The 24,133-nt window shown below is 41.1% G+C and overlaps 1 protein-coding gene across 3 annotated transcripts in view; it reads left to right on the top strand.

Annotated features, from left to right (window-relative positions):
* gramd2b (GRAM domain containing 2B) overlaps window positions 1-24,133 on the top strand; it is a 111,560-nt gene that overhangs the window by 50,475 nt on the left and 36,952 nt on the right. Inside the window, exons 1-2 of one of the 3 annotated variants that reach the window (XM_080188937.1) lie at window positions 3,756-3,937; window positions 23,041-23,169. In XM_080188937.1, coding sequence (XP_080045063.1) covers window positions 3,846-3,937; window positions 23,041-23,169 — 221 coding nt within the window. In that variant the 5' untranslated portion in view covers window positions 3,756-3,845. Of the gene's footprint in view, window positions 1-3,755; window positions 3,938-18,809; window positions 18,907-23,040; window positions 23,170-24,133 lie in introns of those variants that run through there. The other 2 variants (XM_080188939.1, XM_080188938.1) reach the window with 2 other exon arrangements.

Here is a 24,133-nt window from a genome sequence, read left to right as displayed (position 1 = left end):
TTTAGGTGGAATGGCCATGTTTTTGAAAAGGGGCAAAATTAAAAATGTAGAGGGGTAGCCCTGATAATAAAAAATAGCATGAGGACATTAGTGAGAAAGATTTTGCTTTTTTTCCTCCGGGTGCTCTGTCCAAACATGTGCAGGTTAGGTGAATTGGCCATGCCAAATTCTCCCTCACTGTACCCGAACGGGTGCCAGAGGGTGGCGATTAAGGATTTTCACAGTAACTTCATTGCAGTGTTAATGTAAGACTACATGTGACTAATAATTAAATTTTATTTTACTTTTTGTGGATCCAGAAAATCAGGAAGTAGAATAACTATGGATGGAGACTAGGAATAGCAAGGAAAATGTTGATGGGAACAGCAAAAGGGATATGCTTTTTAATACAAGCAGCGGGTGAAGCTAGTTTTTTTCAAGCTGCTACTGTGCAATAGCAACACAAATAGTATTCAACACTAACAGAATACTGACATAAAGCCAGAAAGATGTTCTGCCTATCACTTAAATGAGTAATGTGCTGTTTCCAATTAGCTAGATGGTCTTCTATCTACGCCAATATTTTACTCCCTGCACCATAAGCTTTTATTTTCCACAATTATCTTTGAAATGGCATCTTATCAAAAGCTTTCTGGAAATCTAAGTATAATACGTAGTTGTTCCCCTGTATCACTTTCTTCAAAGAGCTCCAATAAATTGGTTAAACATAATTTCCCTCTCAAAAAACCATTTGAAACTGTCCAATTTCCTTGAATTCATCCAAGTGCCCTGCAATAAATCTTTAATGATAGCTTCTAACATTTTCCCCTGATATATGCTCGGCTAACTACCCTATAATTCCCTGCTTTCTGTCTGCCTCCCTTTTAGAATAAAGGGGTCATATTTGAAATTTTGCAACCTAGTGGAACCTTCTCTGAATCTAGGGAATTTTGAAAATTTAAAACCAACACATCAACTATCTCACAGCCACTTCTTTGAAGACCCCAGTAGAAGTTCATTAGGACTTGGCGAATGTTGTTCCTCTGTTCAAAAAAGGAAATAGGAATGACCCTGGTCATTATAGGTGGATCAGTCTTACTTCAGTGGTTATAAACTAATGGAAAAGGTCCTGAGGGATAAGATTTATGACCATTTGGAAAGATGCAGCTTAATCCGGAATAGTCAACACAGATTCATGAAGGGTAAGTCTTGCCTCACAAATTTAATTGAATTCTTTGAGGAGGTAACTAAGTGTGTGGATGAAGGTAAAGCAGTTGATGTCGTGTACATGGATTTTGGTAAGGCATTTGATAAGGCTTCCCATGGTCGGCTCATGAAGAAAGTAAGGAGGTGTGGGATAGAGGGAAATTTGGCCGATTGGATAAGTAACTTGCTAGAAGACATAGGGTGGTGGTGGATGGAAAATTTTCAAACTGGAGACCAATTACCAGTGGTACCATAGGGATCAGTGCTGGGTCCTCTGCTATTCTGTGGTTTTTATCAATGACTTGGAAAAGGGGGCTGAAGAATAGATCAGTAAATTTGCTGATGACACCAAGATTGGTGGAGTAGTGGATGAGGTGGAGGGCTGTTGTAGGCTGTAAAGAGACATTGAAAGGATGCAGAGCTGGGCCAAAAAACAACAGATACAGTTTAACCCCAAAAAGTGAGAGTTGATTCATTTTGGTAGGACAAATTTGAATGTGGATTACAGGGTCAACAGCAGGGCTCTGAGGAATGTGGACGAACAGAGAGATCTTGGGGTTCATATCCACAGATCTCTGAAGGTTGCCACTCAAGTGGATAGAGCAGTGAAGAAGGCTTATTGTGTGTTAGCGTTCATTAAGAGGGCCATGGGGTTATGCTGCGACTGTACAGGACCTTGGTGAAACTACGTTTGGAATATTGTGTGCAACTCTGGTCACCTCACTATAAGAAGGATGTGGAAGCATTGGAGAGGGTGCAGAGGAGATTTACCAGGATGCTGCCTGGTTTGGAGGATAAGTCTTATGAAGAAAGGTTGAGGGAGCTAGGGCTTTTCTCTTTAGAAAGGAGGATGATGAGAGGCAACTTAATAGAGGTTTATAAGATGATGAGGGAGATAGATTGAGTGGACATTCAGTGACTATTTCCTCAGGTGGATGCAGCTGTGCTAGGGGGCATAACTATAAGGTTCATGATGGGAGATAATAGAAGGGAGGTCTGAGGTAGGCTCTTTACTCAGAGAGTGGCTGGGGTGTGGAATGAACTGCCTGCTGTGATAGCGGAATCAGACACTTTAGGAACTTTCAAGCAGTTATTGAATAAGCACATGGAGCACACCAGAACAACAGGGAATGGGATAGCTTGATTTTGGTTTCGGACAAAGTTCGGCACAACATCGAGGGCCGAAGGGCCTGTACTGTGCTGTATTATGTCCTATCTTCTAGGACTCAGGGATTTTTCAACTCAGAGCTCCAACAATTTGCTCAGTATCACTTCCTTCGTGATTGTATTTTTTTCTTAGTTCCCCCTTCGCCAGAGAGGAGTGAACACTAAGAAGAGTGCAATGAAAGCTTTCACAGTAGTACTCGGGAACAGTAGAAATTTCCCTTTAATCAGTCTGCCCCTCGTCATTCCCGAAATAACATGGCCCAGCGGCAAATATAAAGAGGACAAGCAGAGGTTACAATGTAATCCGCCCACTAGAGGGCTGAGTAGCCCACTGCAGCGCTCCAAGTGTATGGGTGGGATAGGTGGAGATCGCCTCTGGGTTTGTACCAACATTGTGAGACTCTTCACAAAGGTAAACGTGTCCATCATTTCAGTATATGTTATACAGAGGAAACTGGTTTGGATAGATTTTACCAAATTGTCTGGAAGAGCCGAAGGCGAGTAAATAAAGTTACATTGACCTCAAGGGCTTTTGTGTACTAAGTATTCCTGTTCGGGGACACAGAATCCGTTGCCAGACAAGTCAAACTTCATTATACTGAATCAATCAGGCGGCATTAAAACTCTGCTTCAAATAGCAGGAGAATGTCCTAGTCTCTAACTATTCAGACCTCAATTTTATTACATTGATATAAATTACGTCACGGAAACTCGTGTTCAATTTTCGTAAAAGAGAAACCTTAAAATAGAATCAGTGAGGCTCTCCAAGATCTAATTGGAGATTGAGTTCTAATGCACTCAATAGCACAGGGGGAAGGGAGAAGTGCCGTAAACTCCCCTGTACCCTAATAGAGCCTCAATAAAGGCTCAATAACTGTGAATTTATGATTGCTGCCCCTGCAATGGCCCGGCCACAAAAGTACAATTTCTCCTGCAGTGTTACTGGATATTGCACGATCAACCGTCTCATTTATGAAATGTGTGGCAACCTGGCGAAGTCATATCCTGTCTAAATAATTCACACGACGTGCTAACATCATTGATAGCTGCGAGGGATTTGAGAGTGGCTTGTGTACAAGTCATGTGTGTGCCCGCAGAAGCAGCAAGAGTTTCTTTCACAATTGGATGAAGTAGCAGGGAAGGGGGGTGGAACATACTTAATGCTGCACAGTTGGAGGTGTTCCCTCTCGGCGATAGGCGGATTGTGCAGTAAAGTTTCTGCCCATGCTTTGAGAAAGTTTGCAACAGTTGTCCATTCGAGTAGGTTCTCCTTGTTAGCTTCCGGAGTGGTTTCCTCTGGCTGTACATAGAGAAGGCGGTCCTGACTTTTTGGACGGGGCCCAGTAGTTCTAGTTAAGCCTACTCACGTCCGCCCTGGAACAAAGAACGTCCCTTCCACCACCCGCCCCCCCTCCCCGCACTGAAGTCTAAGGGAGCTTTGTATACTGTCAAAGACAGTTTGTGAAAGAAGTAATTCCCAAGGAAGAGTCCCAATGACTGAGCAAAGCCAGAGCTCTGCTCCTGGGGAAGAGCAGAAATCTACGAGATTTCTCAGTAAAAAAGACTCTAAAAACGTTTCATTTAGGTAAGTACGACTTCCCGCAAAGTATTAAACTGCAGTTGCTGAAGGCTGTACTGTTTCCAAAAGAGTCTGATCATGAAACTTGATAATCTGCTTTGTTGTTTTTGTGTGTATGAACTAAGATATTGTCGACTTTAGTTTCAAGTTTATTTTGGCTTAATGTTGTTTGAATGAAAAATGATTTATGTTTACAGTTAATGTGTATGTGCCTTACAAAATGCCACATTTTGTTTTATATTTTCTCGAATTTTAAAAATGTTTTATTTTTCTCAGTTACAAAACCAATGAGCAGAGTTGACAGTGCAAACCTTTAATCCACCTCCTTGGATGCTCCAAAAATAAATTTGATTTGAATCTAAATCATGGTCCCAACAAGAGTGTTTTTTTTGAGCAAGCGGTTATTTACCTTGAAAATGTATAAATTGCCTTTCCACCCATTGCTGAATGCATTTCTTCAAAAATTTAGTTTATTTTGTTAGTGTCACAAGTAGGCTTATGTTAACACAGCAATGAAGTTACTGTGAAAATTCCCTAGTCGTCACACTCTGGCACCAGTTCAATTACCCTGAGAGATAATTTAGCATGGCCAATGCACCTAACCAGCACATCTTTCGGACTGTGGGAGGAAACCCACGCACACATGGAAAACATGCACGCTCCATGTAGGAAGTCACCCAAGCTGGGAATTGAACCTGGACTCCTGGCACGTTAAGGCAATAGTGCTAATCACTGTGTACCCAGCGCCAATAAGTTAACTGCTCTGTTCTGTCCTGTCCCCACCCTCATGGCTTTTGAGAATGGGAGGTATTTAAAAACAGTATTCTGCAGATTTATATAAAAACAAAATGAAAGAAACTATAAACAAATGACTTTTGTTGAACTTTTATTTAGATCAAGTTCCACAGATTTTTGGAAAACACATTCTAAAGTAAGTAATATATTTGTTAGATGCAAATTTTTTTGATAAACTTCAGTGTTTTTAAAACACAAAACCTTTTCAATAAAAGGATGAAACTTTGGTCTTTCAACAATGCAGAAGATTTTTTTTCATCTTCCTTGAAATTTGACATAGGTACCATGACTGTGACACTAAAGGTGCATTTACACCATTGCCTCTAAATCAACTCTTGTCAGACAATTCCACAATTGAGTTACTGATATGACTCCAATCCATCATTGTGAGGCCTCCCTGGGAGGCTGTTGTGCACCATTCCAAACTTGACATGCCATGTTCCTCCTCTTCAAAATAGTATTGGAGATCTTTTATGTCCACCCCAGAGAGCAGGCAGTGCCTTGGTTTCAAGTCTGATGAAAGGCTAGTGCAGCATTCTTCAGTCATGTGATTTTTTTTTAAAGTTTATTTATTAGTGTCACAAGTAGGTTAACATTAACACTGCAATGAAGTCACTGTGAAAATCCCCTAGTCGCCATGCGCCAGTGCCTGCTCGAATACACTGAGGGAAAACTTAGCATAGCCAATGCACCTAACCAGCATGTCCTTTGGACTGTGGGAGGAAAGCAGAGCACTTAGAGGACACCCATGCAGACACAGGGAGAGTGATCCAAGCTGGGAATTAAACCCAGGTCCCTGGTGCTGTAAGGTAGCAGAGCTAACCACTATGCCGCCTGCGTGCTGCGCTATCAGCTTTAATTCTTGTACTTGAGTCTCTGGAGCAGAACCTGAACCCATGGACCTCTGATTCTGAGGTCAAAATGTTCAACTGGAGTTTTGCCCAAACTTAGGAGTACCTTCAAAGTTTACTTGAGAGATGCAATTTCCTCACTTGAATTATGCTAGGTACCCTGCCACCAGCTCCTTTTGAAAAACAGATTCACATCCTCTCTCTGTCTCGAAAGAATATCTTGACTGTGGTTCAGTTCTGCTTCGCATTGCTGCTGTTCATTCCATGCTTTGCCACAGCACCCTGAAAGAACTTGTCCTTGTTCTGTTCACATCTTCAGCCTGCAGTAGTAGTCAGTTTTTAACTATACGTCCAACACTATCGCAAGCTATGAACTCTTAATTCGTCCAGTTGTTTTCTTCCTGACATGCTCAGACATGATGCCTGCTTCCTCTAGTGCTCCTACGTCCATGCACTATCGTACTCATTCCAACACCGCCTCCAATCCTGTCCATACCATATAGGAGATTTAAGCCATTTAGCCCATCAAGTCTGTTCTGCTATTCAATGAGATCTTAACTGATCTGATATGACAATCCTCAACTTCTTTCCTGCCTTAGTCTAATAACCCTTAATTCCCTTACTGATAAAAAATCTGTATCTCCGCCTTGAACATAATTTTGACCCAACCTCTACACCCCTCTGCGGTAAAGAATTCCATAGGTTCACCATCTTCTGAAAGAAGAGATTCCTCTTCATCTGTCTTAAATGGATGACCCCCTAATCTGAGGTTATACCTTTGGTACTGGACTGTTTCTTGAGGGGAAACAACCTCTCAGCATCTACCCTGTCAAGCCCCCGGGAATCTTGTATGTCTCTATAAGGTCGCCTAATTCTTCTAAACTCAGGTGTGTACATTCCCAGCCTAGTCAACCTCAAGAAAATCTCTCCATATGGGGATCAATCTAGTAAACCTTCTCTGGACTGCTGGTGTATGCCCTTAGAAAGGGGCACTAAAACTGTACGTGTGTGGTCTAACTAGTCCCTGTTTCTATTTTCCATTCGAAATAAAAGCCAATGTTCTTTTTAATTTCCCAATTACCTGCTGAACTTGCTAGCTTTTTGTGATTCATACATGACGACCCAAAATCCCTCTGGAGCTGTAGCTTTCTGCAGATTTTCTCCATTTAAATAATATTCAGCTCCTTTATTCTTCCTACCAAAGTGCATAACTTCATATTTTCCAACATTATATTTCATCTGCCAAGCTTTTGTCTGCTCAACTTTTCAATATCACTCTGTACCCTCACCACTTGGCTTCCTGCTTATTTTTGTCATTAGTGTCACAGCTTTCCTGACCCTAATAATCACATTACCATTCGATGGTTTCAAGTTCCCTTTGTACTCTGATTTTGTTTGGGCTGTTCCCCCTCCTTTTGGGGAGCTGCCCCTTACTTCATACTGTTTACTTCATAAACTCCTCTCTAGTGACTGCTTGCTAATCTGACACATGCTGTCTTTAGTCATGTTGGGCCTTTGCAGAGAAGGAGTATAAATATTTGCATACATTTTGACTGCCAGTTACATATGTAATAAAAGACAAGCATTTATCATAGAATCCCGCAGTGCAGAAAGAGGCCATTCAGCCCATTGAGTCTGCACCAGCCACAATCCCATCCCGGCCCTATCCTCGTATATTTTCCCACTAATCCCTCTAACCTATGCATCCCGGGACACTAAGGAGCAATTTAGAATGGCCAATCAACCTAGCCCGCACATCTTTGGACTGTGGAAGTAAAACCAGAGCACCCAGAGGAAACTCATGCAGACACAGGGAGAATGTGCAAACTCCACACAGACACTGGCTCAAGCCAGGATTTGAACCCAGGTCCCTGGAGCTGTGAAGCAGCAGTGCTACCCGTTGTGCTACCGTGCTGCCCCATATTGGGCCTTGCACTATTTCAGGATACTACAAAACATTTTCCAGCCAATGAAGTACTTTGAAACATCACTGTTGGCATGTAAGAAATGTGAATGTTTATTTGACTGCTAGATCCTTTGTCCAATTTAAAATGTTTTTGGAAAGCGAACATGCCTACTTGGTGAAATGGCACAGTGGTTAGTACTGCTGCCTCACAGCACCAGGGACCCAAGTTTGATTCCTGGCTTGGATCACAATTTGTGCAGAGTTTGCACATTCTCCCCATGTCTGCATGGGTTTCCTCCAGATGCTCTGCTTTCCTCCCATAGTCTGAAAGACATGCTGGTTAGATGCATTGGCCATGCTAAATTCTCCCTCAGTGTACATGAACAGGCACCGGAATGTGGCAACTAGAGGATTTTCACAGTGACTTCTTTACGGTGTTGATGTAAGCCTACTTGTGACAATAAATTTGAGCTGTCTATATCTAAAATGGGAATATAGTTAGAATGGAGAGCTGAGATGTCAGAACTATGTATTTTGCAAAAAAACACTGGGTGGGATTTTACAGCCTCGCTTAGACAAAACCGGAAATTCCCACCTGAGGTCAACAAGAGATTTCCGTTGTTGGACCCTCGCCTTCTTTGATTCCATGGCAGGTGAGGCGGTAGAGTTCCGGCCACTAGCTGGGATAGAAATCAACTGCTCACTGTGTAGTTATAGGTCATGAGTTAAAGTTTATGATGTTGTCGGAGAATATTGTGGGTTTGATTCAAATATGCTCTGGACAAAGTAGCTTAGAATTGATGGGGCCCTGATCCCAGCAGGACTTGAAACTAGTATGTGTAATAATCCAATACAAACAAAGTCAATTGCATCATGATCCAAACTATGCATTCACTCCATTAAATAATGCCGTGAAGCAATTTTCATTAATGCATTATTTTGTTTTTCTATCCCACAATGCTTGTTATATAAACTATATTCTTGAGATTGTACTTTTCAAACCTAGAAACGAAAAAGCCTTACATACAGTGGTACACTCACACTCCTCATGATTCCTCCTAAATTAGGAGGACAAGGTTGAGTTTGTTTTTGTTAAATTAAAGCGTGCTTAACTAGATCCTGCTTTGCACGATATGGAATGAAAGAATAACAATCACTGCCTTGATTAGTGCGACTAAGAGTAGGTGAACTTCCTGTGTGGGTTTTGTATTGTTGATTTATTTTCTTGGCTCTTTTCAGTTAGTAAAATTAGTGATACAAATTCTTCAGCAAGTTGAAAGGCAGGCAGTGTGCTAGCTGCAGCCACTTGTGTAGTGCAGAAGAGAAAATGAGAGACCAATTGGATGTGCTTTATGGACGTCTTGTGCATGGTGGCAGGATGCAGAGAAGCTTCAGCTGTGATTTCTGTTTGCTCATTTATTCCTCTCAAATGAGAGTTGAATCAAATAGAAATTTTTGAATCATTTGAGTTGATGAGGTTTTCTAACCTCACTACCTACTGTTGGTGTAGCACAACGATCATTTATATTTTTTAAAAAAGGCTTGGTGCAAGGCAGTTCTAATAAGTTCCATAATGGTGGTGTGTGCTTTTGGTAGATGAGCCAGTATAGAAAAAACAAAGGGGAATGAGTGAAATCTGCCAGGTTAGTTGGTGTTTAATGGTGGGACTTGATGGCTATGTCAGAGGGAGTAATTGGAATATCATTTGTGTCACACCCACTAGGTTGCTTTTGTAGAACACTGGTGAGAGAATTTCAAGATGGCAACTTCAGTTAACAGTGCACGTGTATTGCCACTTTCCATTAACTTTTAAGAGATTAGCTTGGGAAATGTTATTTCTCAAACTTGCCTGAAGCTGGTGTGCTTGCAGTCTTCAGCAGCCTGCTGTATCATTAACTTTAGAAGTAATTCTTCAGCCAGGAACAGCAACTAGTACTCGGCTCCTGAGCGTGGAACCAAAGCAAGGGCACAGTTTTTGACAGGAGATTAGAGCTACAACATTTGAAATGGACCTGGGATGAAAGGAGCATTTAAAGCTTGATCACTTGATGGGGAAACCTGACAGAAAAGGTAAAATGCATAGAGTGGAAAATTGAATTGTTAAAAGAAATAAAAATGGTGCTAGTTGTCTTTTGTTTTGTTTGGTTATTGGAGTAATGTTGGACCTAATTTGCCAATAATATTGTCAAATCATGACAATATTAAAGGTTCAGCCCAGGGTTAATTGTCATCTTTTAATAAGCACCATGTACATAAGAATATAAGAACATAAGAAATAGGAGCAGGAGTAGGCCATCCAGCCCTTCGAGCCTGCCCCACCATTCAATAAGATCATGGCTGATCTGTTGTGTCTCAGTTCCACATTCCCGCCCTCTCCCCATAACCCTTAATCCCCTCGCTTATCAAAAACCCATCAACCTGCGTCTTAAAAATATTTAGCGAGGTAGCCTCCACCACCTCAATGGGCAGAGAATTCCAGAGATTCACCACCCTTTGAGTGAAGAAGTTCCTCCTCAACTCCATTCTAAACCACCCCCCCTTTATCTTGAGGCTGTGCCCCCTAGTCCTACTGTCCTTCCTGAGCAGGAAGAGCCTCTCCACCTCTATCCTATCCATCCCATTCATCATCTTATACGTCTCAATGAGATCTCCCCTCATTCTTCTAAACTCTAACGAGTACAAGCCTAGTTTATTCAGCCTCTCCTCATAGCTCAACCCCCTCAACTCCGGCATCATCCTAGTAAACCTCCTCTGCACTCCCTCCAAGGCCAAAATATCCTTGCGTAAGTACAGCGACCAAAACTGCACACAGTACTCCAGCTGCGGCCTCACCAATGCCCTATACAGCTGCAGCAAGACCTCCCTACTTTTATATTCAATCCCCCTCGCTATGAAGGCCAGCATCCCATTAGCCTTCCTGACCACCTGCAGGCTGGGTTGTGTACTTTTGGATTTTGGATTTTTAGTCGATGTCTGCATCTAAGTTGGGTAGAACCATAAATAGAACAATACAGCACAGGAATTGTCTCTTCGGTCCACCAAGCCTGCTCTAGTCACGTTGTCTTATCTAGGCCAACTGCTTGTATCCCTCTATTTCATGCCTGTTCATGTGCCTATCCTGATAAGTCTTAAATGTTACAAACGTGGCTGCCTCAACCACCTCACTTGGCAGCGCATTCCAAGCCCCCACCAACCTCAGTTTTTCTTAAAAAAAAACTTCCCTGAACATCTCTACTGAACACCCCTCACCACCTCCCCACCCTGAACTTGTGCCCCCTTGAAATTATCATTTCTGCCCTAGGAAATAGCTGCCAACTGATCAGCTTATCCATGCCCCTCAATTTTATAAACTTCTGTCTGGTCACACCTCAGTCTCTGTCTTTCCAGGCAGAACAATCCCAGTTTACTCAGTCTTTCCTCACAGTTAATACCCTCCATACCAGACAATATCCTAGTAAACTTTTGCGCTGTATATTCTCCACGTCCTTCTGGCAATGTGATGACCAGAAATGGATATAGTGTTCCAAATGTGGCCTAACCAACATTCTATATAACTGTAACATAATTTGCCAACTTTTTATACTCAATGCTGCATCCAGTGAAGGCAAGCATGCCATTTGCTTTCGTCACCACCTTTTCCACCTGTGCTGACATCTTTTTTTAAGGATCTGTGGGCCTGTACTCCCAGATCTGTGGGTCTGTGCTCCTAATGGTTCTGCCATTTATTTTGTAGCTCTCACCTAGAAATGGATCTACTGAAATGCATCACCTCACATTTGTCTGAATTAAATTCCATCTGCCATTTCTCTGCCCAATTTTCCAGCCTATATATATCCTGGTGCAAGCTCTGACAAACTTCTTCACTACCCTCAACTCCGCCAATCTTAGTATGATCTGCAAACTTGCTAATTGGACCAGCTTTGTTTTCTATATATTTTGCAAACAACAGGGGTCCCCTCACTGATTCCTGAGGAACACCACTTGTTACAGACCTCCATTCAGAAAAACGCCCTTCCATCACTACCCTCTTTTCTATGGCCAAGCCAGTTCTGAATTCATCTAGCTAGTTCATCCTTGATCCCATGTAAGTTAACCTTTTACACCAGCCTACCATGAGACCTTATCAAATATTTTACTAAAGTCCATGTAGACAGCATCCACAGCTCTTCCCTCATCAAGTATTTATCACTTCCTCAAATTAGTGAGACATGACCTCCCTTGTGCAAAATCATGCTGTCTGTCGCCAATAAGACCATTCAGTTCCAAATATTATGGATCCTATCCCTAAAAATCTCCTCCAACAATTTCACTATCACTGACATCAAGTTAATTGGCCTATAAATACCCGGGTTATCCTTGCTACCCTCTTAAATAACAGGATAAATATCTTTCAATTTAGAAATGCCAGGTAATTGTATAAACGCATCTCGCTAGATTTGTATTCTCATACTTGGTTTGTACAATATATCCTTAAATTGCAAATGAAATGTCCAAATCAGATTGTGTAGATCAATGTCTGAAATTTGGAATTGTAGATTCTGATATTTCTGATCAGAATAGATTTATTAGTCAACCTATACACTGATCTTATTAATCTCCCAGCCGGACTGAGCTCTCTGCCTTCTCCACAGATGTCAATTTATTTTGTTGGAAAGATTACATGTCTATTGTTTAACCTGTTCCTTGAACCCATAAGCCTCTGAACTCCTCATGCCATATCATTAACCAGCAACTAGTAGACAGAAACCTTTATTGCATCCAAATAAAAAGATGTGGTGAATGGTTCTGATGCTGAAATGTCAATATCTATTTTTTGAGTTTCAATAAACCTCTATTTTATATTGGTTTGCACCATTTCACTCTCGCTTGAGACTGACAGTTCTACAAATTGGTCTGCAAAGAGCAAATATTCATTAATTTTTCTTCTACAAGTGATATGGAAGTTCAGAGATGTCATACTATAAACAACCGAACTGCTCTAAAGGGTCTTTTACTTTTAGTTGATTGGTAAGATAGAATAATACTGTGCAGAAGAGGCCTTTCGGCTCATTGAGGCTGCACCATCACACAACAAACACCTGAACTCCATCTAACTCCATCTACCAGCACTTGGCCTGTAGCCTTGAATGTTATGACGGGCCAAGTGATCGTCCAGGTACTTTTTTTTAAGGATGTGAGGCAACCTTCCTCTACCACCCTCCCGGGCAGTACATTCCAGACCATCTCCAGGCTCTGGATAAAATTTTCCCCTCATTTCCTCCTGCACCCCCCATCCCACCCAAACCTAGGTCCCCTTGTGACGACTTCAACTAAGGGGAACAGCTGCTCCTTATCTGTTCCGTCCACATTTCTCATAATCTTGTAGATCTCAATCAGGCCACCCCCTCAGTCTTCTCTGCTCCAACGAAAATAACCCAAACCTATCCAACCTCTCTTATAACTTCCATCCCACATAGCATCCCAGTGAAACTCCTTTGCATCCCTTCTAATGCAGTCACCTCCTTGAGATAAGGTGAATATGGGCTCTTAAAGCATTGATGAGCAAAGAAAAAAGCAGAATGAATAAACAGTTGATTGACACCTGGAAAACACTAGATAAATGGATGTTCAGAAGGTTTAGAAGTGATCTACTCCAGGGGTTAGTGCTGGGTTAAGAATTTGTGAAGACAGATAGTTGGCACATCTAATATAATGTGGAGAAATAATTAATTTGGGGGGGAGAAACAAAGAATGAGGTATACTTGCAATTTGAAGATGCTGATGATTATAGATGAAGAACAGCTCCTACAAGTTCAAATACATAGTTTGTCAAAAGTGAGTACAGGTAGTCAAACCTGTAGAAAAGGACAACAAGCAAGTTGTTAAGCCTGCTTCAATAATACCTGTCAAACTCCTGGCCTGCACCACTGAGAAAGATGAGGGAAGCGGGTGCATGGAAACCTATCATCTCCAAGTCTCACACCATCCTGACTTGGATATGTACTGCTTTTGCTTAACTGTGACTGGATTAAAAATAACCTGTTACCTTACAAAATTGTTGGAGTTTCTTCACCACATAGACTGGAACGGTACAAATAAATGGTTGACCAACATATTAAGAATGACTAGGAAAGGGCAATAAATAACTTTCCTAGTGGCATCAATGTCCAGACAATTAAATAAACATACTTTTATAATTTGAAGGCATAGATATAGAACTAATGATAAACTTGTATAAAACATTGGCCAGCCCAGTAGATTTGTAGCCCATTACTAATTTTTTTTTTGTGGGCTATCTCCTTCTCGTGGCTGTGATGATTGTGCCTTAACTGTATCCACCTTTGGCTATTAGCATAGCCAATGGGATTATACCTGTCACTTTTTTGCACTGCATCTCCCCTTTGTTATCAAATGGGTTTTTGAAAAAAATGGCACAGTCAAAAAAGTAACTCAGCCGGCCGCATGTGCATTCTTTATTCTATTGCCATGTCATAATGTAGCTGTTTATACACATCGCACTGTCTTGTTTACAAATGTTAGGCAATTATATGGCCAAAGTCCATATCAAACAAAAGTCAAATTCACCCAACCCATAAATAGTAAATGTCACAAGAATAGACCAGTGGAAAATACAACCTGCCAGAGATTGAGGCATCACTGTTATGTGAAATGTGTATCCTGCCAAGAACGTGACCTGATCTAAACTAACAAGTATTCCATAGCATTTGTTTTTAAATTAAAGATTGTCTAAATGATGAAGAAACAGCTGGATCTCAAACACTGAAATGCCTAGTTTTCAAACAGTAATTTCTTCCTTTTAGAAGAGTAAATCAAAAGTACTTACCCTGATTACTGATCAAGAGCATCAACTATTCATTGCATTTCTGATTACCTTTTTATCTCTGGTTCCCAACATTTCTGGCTAGCATGTAAGCCTATGTGTCACAGAATTTCAGCTTTATTATGGTTTTATTTGAATGTTTAACCTTGCCAAACCTCGGAGCCAGTTTGAGGCTGGAACTCACAGAAGCAACACAAACTAGTTTGACAGTTACAGTGGTTATGCTGTGTGGCAAACAACACCTTGCATAAGCACAGCGTGCCCCAAAGTGTTTTTACAGCCAATGACTTCAAAAGTACTTGATTGCTACAATGTAGGAACTGTGGCAACGTAACTTTCTGAACCAGCAATGTGGTGACAACCAGATAATCTGGTTTTGCAATGTTGGCTGGGGGGTGAATATTGACAAGGACACCAGGGAACACTCCTGCACTGTCATGGATCCTGCCTGGTGACAGTAGTAGCATTCATAGGGGATGATCAGACTTCCTTTTCGAATATCAAGATTAGTGTACACATACAGGTATAAATAGCTATGACCAGGAAACAGCTTATCTAGATGACTCAGGATATCTGTGAAGGTATCCAGATGCTAATTTCGAGAGTCGTGGAATGTGAAATGCAGCCAGCCCAAATACACAAAGCAGATAATCACAAAGGAACCAGGTCATAATTGTCAACATCTTCAGGGGCAGGCTAGTTTAACATCTGTCAACTAGTGGCCAGTTTAACATCTATCAGCCAAGAAGATGACATCTAAAAGCTGGAGAGGTCAGTTCTGCAGCTCAGTCCAAGGCCATTTTAACATCTAAGATATTTAAACTGCCTTTGCACTATCTTCACTAGACAGGAGGGCTGTTTCACAAACTCAATTATCTGCCTTGTATTGTGGTAATAAGCTGGACTTGACTTTTAGATTTATTTAATTTGGATGTTATTTGGGAATGGGAAGTCTTGGGGATTGCAGATATATTTATTTGGAACAAGTGGGTAATTTCTGTATAAACTGTATTTAGTAGTGCATATATTTATTTGTCTTAATCTTAGTCTTAGTCTTCATCATGTGTATTTGTCTTAGTTTAATAAATAGTCTAATTGTTACGTGATGCCTAGACTAAATATTCTCACTTGGGGTTTCATACGACTTCTCCCCATTACAAAACTATACTATTGTTTCAAGTTGAGACACCCTTGCAGATAATATCTATATGGTTCGTAACTGCACATTTCAAAATTGTGCTCTGTGATATTTGATACTCAAAGGGCAGATAGAACCTCTGGCTAAATCTTCAACAATGATTATGGAAAAATTGTGACATTCCACAAATGTAAAACTAGCTTCTCATAGGCAAATGAGATTGTTCAACTATGAAATTAGAATGCTGTTGAATTAGATGTAACTTGAGTTTTTAAACACGGTGCAACTATTTCTGAAGGTTTTTACAAAGATAAGAACAGGTATGATGTGGGATTGCTGGTCAATTTGATTTTCCTATTGATTGCATTCTCAACAGTGCACCTTCTGGAGAAGCAAAGAATCAATGGGCACATCTGGATTTCCATGTTTTTTTTCCAGTGGTTTTTTTTAGTGGGGTAATGACACCAAATGCTGATGGTATTAATGCTGTTGCCATCAATTTGACCATTGTCTTTGGCTTCTGCCACAAATTGCTTTCCTTAGCCACTGAATCCATCCTGTTCCCTGATAACTGTCTTAAACTGAACCAGATCATTGACATACATTGCCCCAAGATGAGCTCCTGGCACATACTAGCCATGCACCTATTTTCACCTCTATTCTGTCACCTGAATCTGCAACTGTGTTCACCCTTCTGCTGAGAACACTGTCTATCCTTTTTGTTATCTCTGGATTTGCCTATTCAAATGTTCTCCTGGCTGCTCTTCAACCATCCAACACTGTCCATGTCCTAACTTGTATCGAGTCATTTTTGAGCATCACCCTTTCCCAGTGACCTACATTGGTACTTGGTTAAATAATGCCTCAATTTTAAAATTCTCATCTTTATTTTAAAATCTCTCCAGAGCCTCATTTTTCTGTAGCCCTCCGGCCCTTGAGATATCTACATTCCTCCAATTCTGGTCTATTCCATTTATCCTGATAATCATGCCACCATTAGTGGCTACATCTTGAGTTGCTGATGCCCTAAGCTCTGAAACTCGGATTTTCTTTGTGTCCCTTTCCCCCTTAAGACACTCCTTAAAACCTACCTCTGACCATGTTATCTGCCCAAATAAATCGGGTGGCGTGGTCTCAAAATTTCTTTGCTGATGTCCCTGAGAAGTGTCTTAAGATATTTCATTTGTTGGCATTGAAAGTTCATAGAGTTTAAAAGTCCTCAATTACCTGGGTAAGGTATCAGATATCAGGCTACAGCGAAGAAAACAATGGGAATTGAGTGTCAGTAGACTGGTGCCTGGTTGAGTGCCTTTCAAAAACTTCTGCACATTTTGTGCTTTTCTTTTGCCTCTATTGCTGAGAGGTAACTTTGTTTCAACTAAATGCAGTATGATGGTGTTAAAATTTACAAGGGTCCCACTAGATGTGATTTGTTATAGGTATGTTATGCGCTAACGCATATCTTTCACCACCAGATTATCTCTGCATTTATTTTTTTAAATGAACATTGAAGAAAATTTAAACGTGCAAAAAAAAAACAATTCTTTGAAATAGTGGTCCTTAAGGTTGCTTTTTACGCCTGTTATCTGTATTCTGTGTACAAGCTCGCTCTGAAACCGATGATTTGTTTTTCTAGGTGATCAGTGGGCGTAACACTGCACTGTTATTGAATCCTGTTCTCCCATAATAGAAACGATGAAAATGGATCAACTTTTGTCAAGTTTAGCTAGATGAAATGGCCAAATCTACTCCTAAAAACCAACCCAAAAAATACTTCGTCAGTGTTCATACACTTGTCTTAGCAATAGGTCTCACTACTGTCTGTAAAGGCACGAGTGCTGGCTAAGTCTTGTACAATAAGATCAGATGACTCTTAATATTTTATGATGCTCATCAAAAGAATGAGAACATTGACAATAATGCAAATCAACAAAAATGCCGAAAACAACTTTGCTCAAGGAAAATGATTTTTAATGGAGTTTAACATGCTGTCACAGTGACTAGGCAGTAAATTCCTTTTTTACATTGTAGTTTATTTACTAGCTTTCTCCCTGTAAGTTAGTAGCAAAATAGAGATTCTATACCCTGACTTTTCGGATGTTCAAGGTTTCTCTAACGTGTGTCCCAGCAGGGCCAGAAAATCATACTAAACTGTTGCATTTTACGTGCATTTGTTATTTTCGAGATAGCAAAAAACTTTTTTTCTCTATTTTTGTGCCAAAGAAAAATTTGCATTTATATAGGACCTTTCTCAAAACTGCAGAGCGTCTGAAAGCACTTTACCACCAATGAAGTACTTCTGAAGTGTAGGAAACACGGCAGCAATTTTCACACATCAAGCTGTCTCAAACAGCAATCTGACAAGGACTGGATGATCTGTTATGATGTCAATTGAGGGATAAATATTAGCCAGGCCACAGGATAACTCCACTGCTCTAAACCATTTTGAAGCACAGATGCCGTTATTGTTAGATGTGTATAAGCAGGAATTGTTCGATGGCCAGTCGTTTTGCAGAGACATTTTGTTTAAAAACAAATCTTCCAATAAAACCCGTTCAGTGACGGGAAAAAAATGCTGGATAAACTTGAGTCTGACAGCATCCGTGGAGAGAAACCTAGTTAACATTGAATCCATCCAGTTAAATAGCCTGATTATTTGACAATTATTGCATGTTAGCTTTTTTAAGCATTCCCTTGCCTGGCTGAATTACGGGGTGGGTGATAGAGCAAAGAAATGTCAACTTTGTAAAAATGTTTTCAAACATTCCAAAGGTGTGTGGGTTGGGTGAATTGGCCATGGGAAATGTGTGGGGTTACAGGGATGGGGTGGAAAAGAGAGTCTGGATAAGATGCTGTATCAGAATCGATGCAGTCCTGATGGGCCGAATAGCCTGAGTTTATGATTACCTTGTCTAGTTGAATGACTAGGGGGGTGGTGGAGCAAAGAATGACAGAGAAACAATGTAGAACATCCTTCTGAATGGATCTGGTCATCTTTTTCCCTCGTCTTCTCCATGTGGCAGAACCTAAAAACAGCTAATGATTTAAATCCAGAACAAACAATTGACTTTTAGACCCAACCGAGTTAAATAATTCTATCTTTGATTAGTTGAATGGTGGGGACTTGGTGCCTCTGTTATTTCCAGTGTTTGAGGCTGTCTGGTTTAGGGACTAGAGACTGTCACTAATTCTCGGGAATGAGCAGTTCCTGCTGGATTGGGGGCAGCACTCTCCCACCCCCGGGCCGGACACATTTGCCCATATTGAGTAGGAGCCGAGTGCTGCATCCTCCCGGGTAGTGAGAGCTTTCCGAAAGCAGGATGTGTGTGTCAGATGGTATCGGGTTACAAGCTTGCTGTGATGCAACAGTGCCTAGCATGTAGCAGGAAGTAAGAGGGATTTGAAACTTGGTGCAGGCGGCTGCTTAAGTCCCTGGATCGGAGAAACTTCAATGATCGCGGGGAGGTGGGAGTTTTTTTGTAGCTGTTGTTTCTAACATTTGCTCCGGGCTGGAGTGTCTCAGTGTAAAATTGATACAAGTCTGAACTGCTGGAGTTTGTGCAGGGGAGGCCTGCAGGCTGACTGTAACAACATCTCCAGATCTGCTTGTATCGCCGGCCTCTTATACAGCCTTGTACCTAATTGTGTGTTTTTACAATCTTTGTACTTATAAAATAATCCTTTTGGGTAATTTATGCATAAAGTTGAAGGGAGCTAGTATCCAATGCTTAGTAATTTGACAGGGTTTCTGGAGCCCTCCTTACTGTTGCCCAGTCGCTGGGATTACCTTTCATTTCTGCCCTTTTCTCGAACAACAGAACACTTTGGTGTTGAACTGTTGCCAGAAGAGCTGTAATTTTTTTTCAGAGGTCATGTTAGCTCAAGTTTTAACCTTTCTTCCTCCTCTCTCCGTCTCATTAGAGTTTAGAAGAATGAGGGGAGATCTCATTGAGACGTATAAGATGATGAATGGGATGGATAGGATAGAGGTGGAGAGACTCTTCCCGCTCAGAAAGGATAGTAGGACTAGGGGGCACAGCCTCAAGATAAAGGGGGGGCGGTTTAGAACAGAGTTGAGGAGGAACTTCTTCACTCAAAGGGTGGTGAATCTCTGGAATTCTCTGCCCGTTGAGGTGGTGGAGGCTGCCTCGCTAAATATTTTTAAGACGCGGGTTGATGGGTTTTTGATAAGAGAGGGGATTAAGGGTTATGGGGAGAGGGCGGGAATGTGGAACTGAGCAGCGACAGATCAGCCATGATCTTATTGAATGGTGGGGCAGGCTCGAAGGGCTGGATGGCCTACTCCTGCTCCTATTTCTTATGTTCTTTCACCCCCGCCCCCGCAATCCCTTGGGCAGTAGGTTATCACTAGGATTGAATCTTGCATATGAACGATTGATACATTGATAATCAGGCACATTTAATTTTTAGTACCCTCTTTACATTCATTTACCAGCCAGTGCGTGTGAAAAGGGAGGAGAGAGAATGGCCAGGAAATCTGCGGGGCAGGAACAATTTTTGGGTGTTTTTCTATTGCTTATTGACTTGAGAAATTGTTGAGACCAATAGATTGAAATCAACACTTAACAAGTTGAGATGTCATTTTCTAAATTAGACCCAGATAAGTGTTTTTAGATAGTGGCAAATACTATTGGTGCGCTGCCACGATTGCCATTTACAGAATAGCTCAGAAATCAAAATGACCCACATTCTATTGTCATGATGCAAAAGGGTCTATTCACCATTAAGTCATTTTTCACAACATATCGATTGCACTTTTTTAAAAAGCGGTGTAGTTTACTTTGGATTTATTGCAAACTCTGGAGACCGTGGAATAAAAGAATATCAGGCTGTCTAAAGTCTTAACTACCATTTTTCTACTTTAAAGATAGAAATGTATAGCTTGAACTGTAGCCCTGAATGAAGTTTGAGAATTTTTCTCAGTCTGATCCTCAATTAGGGCAGTAAACTTGCAGGTTATTCCCTTTTCAGATAAGTCACAGCTTGCTACTGTAAAAGGCTGCCATATGCAGCTCCCATTCCTTTTAAATGTAATCTTTAGTCCTTTTTTCGTCAATGTGGTTAGGTTACAAAAAATAGGCTGGTGGGTGTTCACAAGCATGATTAAAATCAATGCAACTTCAAGAAAAATCGATAGTCAATTTCATTTTGTATTTGGCGTGAGATTCAATGCAAGAAGTTTCACAACGCCAGGTTAAACTCCAACAGGTTTATTTGGTAGCAAAAGCCAGTAGCTTTCAGAGTGCTCACTGCCACTTCGTCAAGTGAGTTCTGTTCACAAACAGGGCGTGTAAAGACAAACTCAATTTACAATATAATGGTTGGAATGCACGTCTTTACAAGTAATCAAATCTTAAAGATACAGAGAATGTGGGTGGAGAGGGGGTTAAGCACAAGTTAGAGATGTGTATTGTCTCCAGACAGGACAGTTAGTGAGACTTTGCAAGCCCAGGCAAGTTGTGGGGGTTACAGGTAGAGTGACATGAACCCAAGATCCCAGCTGAGGCTGTCTTCCATGTGCGGAACTTGGCTATCAGTCTCTGCTCAGCAACTCTGCATTGTCATGTGTCGTGAATAATAGTAGGAAGGACTACTACTTACAGGGCGAAAAGCTGCAGCATGCTACAGTGCAGAGGGACCTGGGGATCCTTGTGCACGAGTCGCAAAAACCCAGCCTACAGGTGCAGCAGGTGGTCAGGAAGGCAAATGGGATGCTGGCCTTCATAGCGAGGGGGATTGAATATTAAAAATAGGGAGGTCTTGCTGCAACTGTACAGGGCACTGGTGAGGCCTCAGCTGGAGTACTGTGTGCAGTTTTGGTCGCCGCACTTGCGCAAGGATATTTTGGCCGTGGAGGGAGTGCAGAGGAGGTTCACTAGGCTGATACCAGAGTTGAGGGGGTTGAGTTATGAAGAGAGGCTGAATAGACTGGGCTTGTACTCGTTAGAGTTTAGAAGGATGAGGGGGGGATCTTATTGAGATGTATAAGATGATGAAAGGGATGGATAGGGTAGAGTTGGCGAGGTTCTTCCCGCTCAAAGGACAGCAGGACTAGAGGGCACAGCCTCAAGGTAAGGGGGGAGCAGTTTAGAACAGAGTTGAGGAGGAACTTCTTCACTCAAAGGGTGGTGAATCTCTGGAATTATCTGCTCGTGGAAGTGGTTGAGGCTACCTCGCTAAATATATTTAAGACGCGGGTAGATAGGTTTTTGGTAGGCAAGGGGATTAAGGGTTATGGGGAGAAAGCGGGAAAGTGGAACTGAGCCACTTCAGATCAGCCATGATCTTATTGAATGGCGGGGCAGGCTCAGAGGGCTAGCTGGCCTACTTCTGCTCCTATTTCTTGTGTTCTTATGTGAAGGCTGCCTTAGAGAACGCTTACCCGAAAATCAAAGGCCAAATGCCCATGACCGCTGAAGCGTTTCCCAACAGGAAGAGAACATTCTTGCCTGGTGATTGTCGAACGATGTTCATTCATCCATTGTCATGGCGTGTGCATGGTCTCCCCAATGTACCATGCCACGGGACATCCTTTCCTGCAGTGTATCAGGTAGACGTCGTTGGTACATACTTTTGTAACTCAGCCGTGTACCTGGTGGATGAACATGACCATAAAACCAGACATCCTTGGCTGTTCATTTTGGGATCACTGGTTCACAATTAACAAATCAGTTGCTCTTTAAATCCATGCTTCAGAGCTTTAGAGCCAGTGTGTAGCATAATCTGCAATTGTGGCCTCAGCAAAAGCTGTGCATCTCTTGGTTCCTATTGTTTAGTTGTGTAGTTTACCCACTAGCCATCCATTTTAAAAATAAATGGATTGATAAATTCTTTGCAAACTTTTTATTCTGTGCTTTTATATTTGCTTAACCGCTGTAGTTTGCATATTCCTAACTTTACAATCTGATGAGCATCAAGTCAGGTTGATGGTGAAAGAAGCGAGATGCAATTTTGCATATTCTGAAGCTCCTTTAGGATCCAAACTTAGTTTGTCCTGTTTATAAAAGCATGTGATTACTCAAAAGGAGTGCGAACTGGACTGTCGGTCTGTGCTGAATAAACTGATTCCAGCCAAAAAAAATGAGGGTGTCACAGATGGCCTTCCCTCAACATACGTGGGGTATGGGAAAGGAAAATTGGAAGGGATTCCATTCCTAATCAACATCAAGCAACCAGTATGCCTGTCTGAATGCTAAATTGAGTGCAGTTGGTTGTGGAAAACCCATATATCAAAATTTGTACTATTCTCTCAATACAAAAATAATTTTAGCCTGTCTGAGGGAGTCCGATTTATTTGCATAAACGTCAGCAACTGGTTCAGGTTGAAAATCGTGCTTTCAGAAAACAGCTTTATTGTGGCTCATCTTGTTATATGTAGGGCACGGTACTCTTTAGGAAACTAACAGATTGCATTCTAACAGGATAGTTGCTAACCATAAACTTTGAGCTTAGTGAACCTTATTAAAATTCACAAATGCAAGAAAATTGCCATGGTAACTAGCTCCAGAAGTGTCTTTTTCAAATAAAATATATTTTTTTATTCACTGATCTGTAATCAGTTTATAAATTTGTGTGCAGTTCAGAGCCGGAAAATGCAGGGGTGGAAGAAAAAACAAAGAAAACTGGGAAGCTGCTTAATCAACAACTCCAGTCTCTGAATCTGGATGCAGAAATTTTTGAAACCAAAAAGAGAAATTATCTAACCAGGTAAGATGTTGTTTGTTACAAAATTCATTGAAACAATCAGACTTTCAGAATTGAAACTTTGTTCTAGTCAGTGTTTAATTTTCTGTAATGGTGCCAACTTAAGAGAATATTAAGGTAATGGAGTGACTTTTTTTTTTACAAGGGTATCCTAGTGAAACTTTGATCACCCTCACCCAAAAAACTGCAATACAAGTTGGGGAAGATTAGCCTGCTCTTCTATAGAATATGGCATAAAACCATGTCTGAGGTGGAAGATTGTGTGTTTTCTCACTGACCTGTGCAGCATGAAGCACTCCACGTTCTCTCCCCAGCCAACAGGAGTTAGTCCCAGGATGGGAGATGTCTTCCCCATGTACCTGAAACATTTGTGAGCCAATTAAGTGAAGTGGACAGCCGTAATGTCTACCCATGCAAATTTATCTGATCTAAATTTTTAAAAAAGTATGGGTTCTCCGTTTAGATCTGGCTTTTACTTGAGTCAGCAAGTCAGACTATACATTTACCTATGATAAAGTCCAGCATTATTTAAAGGGCCACTAATTTATTGAAAAATAAGTTGAATCACGTTTACCCAACATCCAGCAATTAAAGTGAATTCCCAGTTTATGTAACTTGCACACGTTTTATTCTTTCTGTTCATTGAATTTGAGTATAAAATCAAGATTTTTTTTGAGTAGTCTTCTGTCAGATTAGTCCTGGATCTTCTGACTGTTATCATTTCACTATGGTTCGGTAACAAATTTGATGGAATTGGTTGTGTGTACTAACTCAGGTGAGCTCCAGATCCTTCTGTGAAGCGGTTGAGAAAATGAGTCTTTCATTAAACATCCAAAAAACTAAATCCTCTTCAAATCAACTCCTACATCACACCTCAGAACAATCAAGATCAGTGTTGAGATCCTGGAAAATACGAACCATTTTCCATATGCAGGGGCTCCTCTTACATAAATGACAAGAATTAATA

Source organism: Carcharhinus amblyrhynchos, chromosome 5 (genome assembly GCF_965287045.1).
Source record: "Carcharhinus amblyrhynchos chromosome 5, sCarAmb.v2.hapA, whole genome shotgun sequence".
NCBI classification, from domain to species: domain Eukaryota; kingdom Metazoa; phylum Chordata; class Chondrichthyes; order Carcharhiniformes; family Carcharhinidae; genus Carcharhinus; species Carcharhinus amblyrhynchos.
Note: the sequence above shows the minus strand (reverse complement) of the source record. Positions and strands in the feature narration are given on the sequence as shown.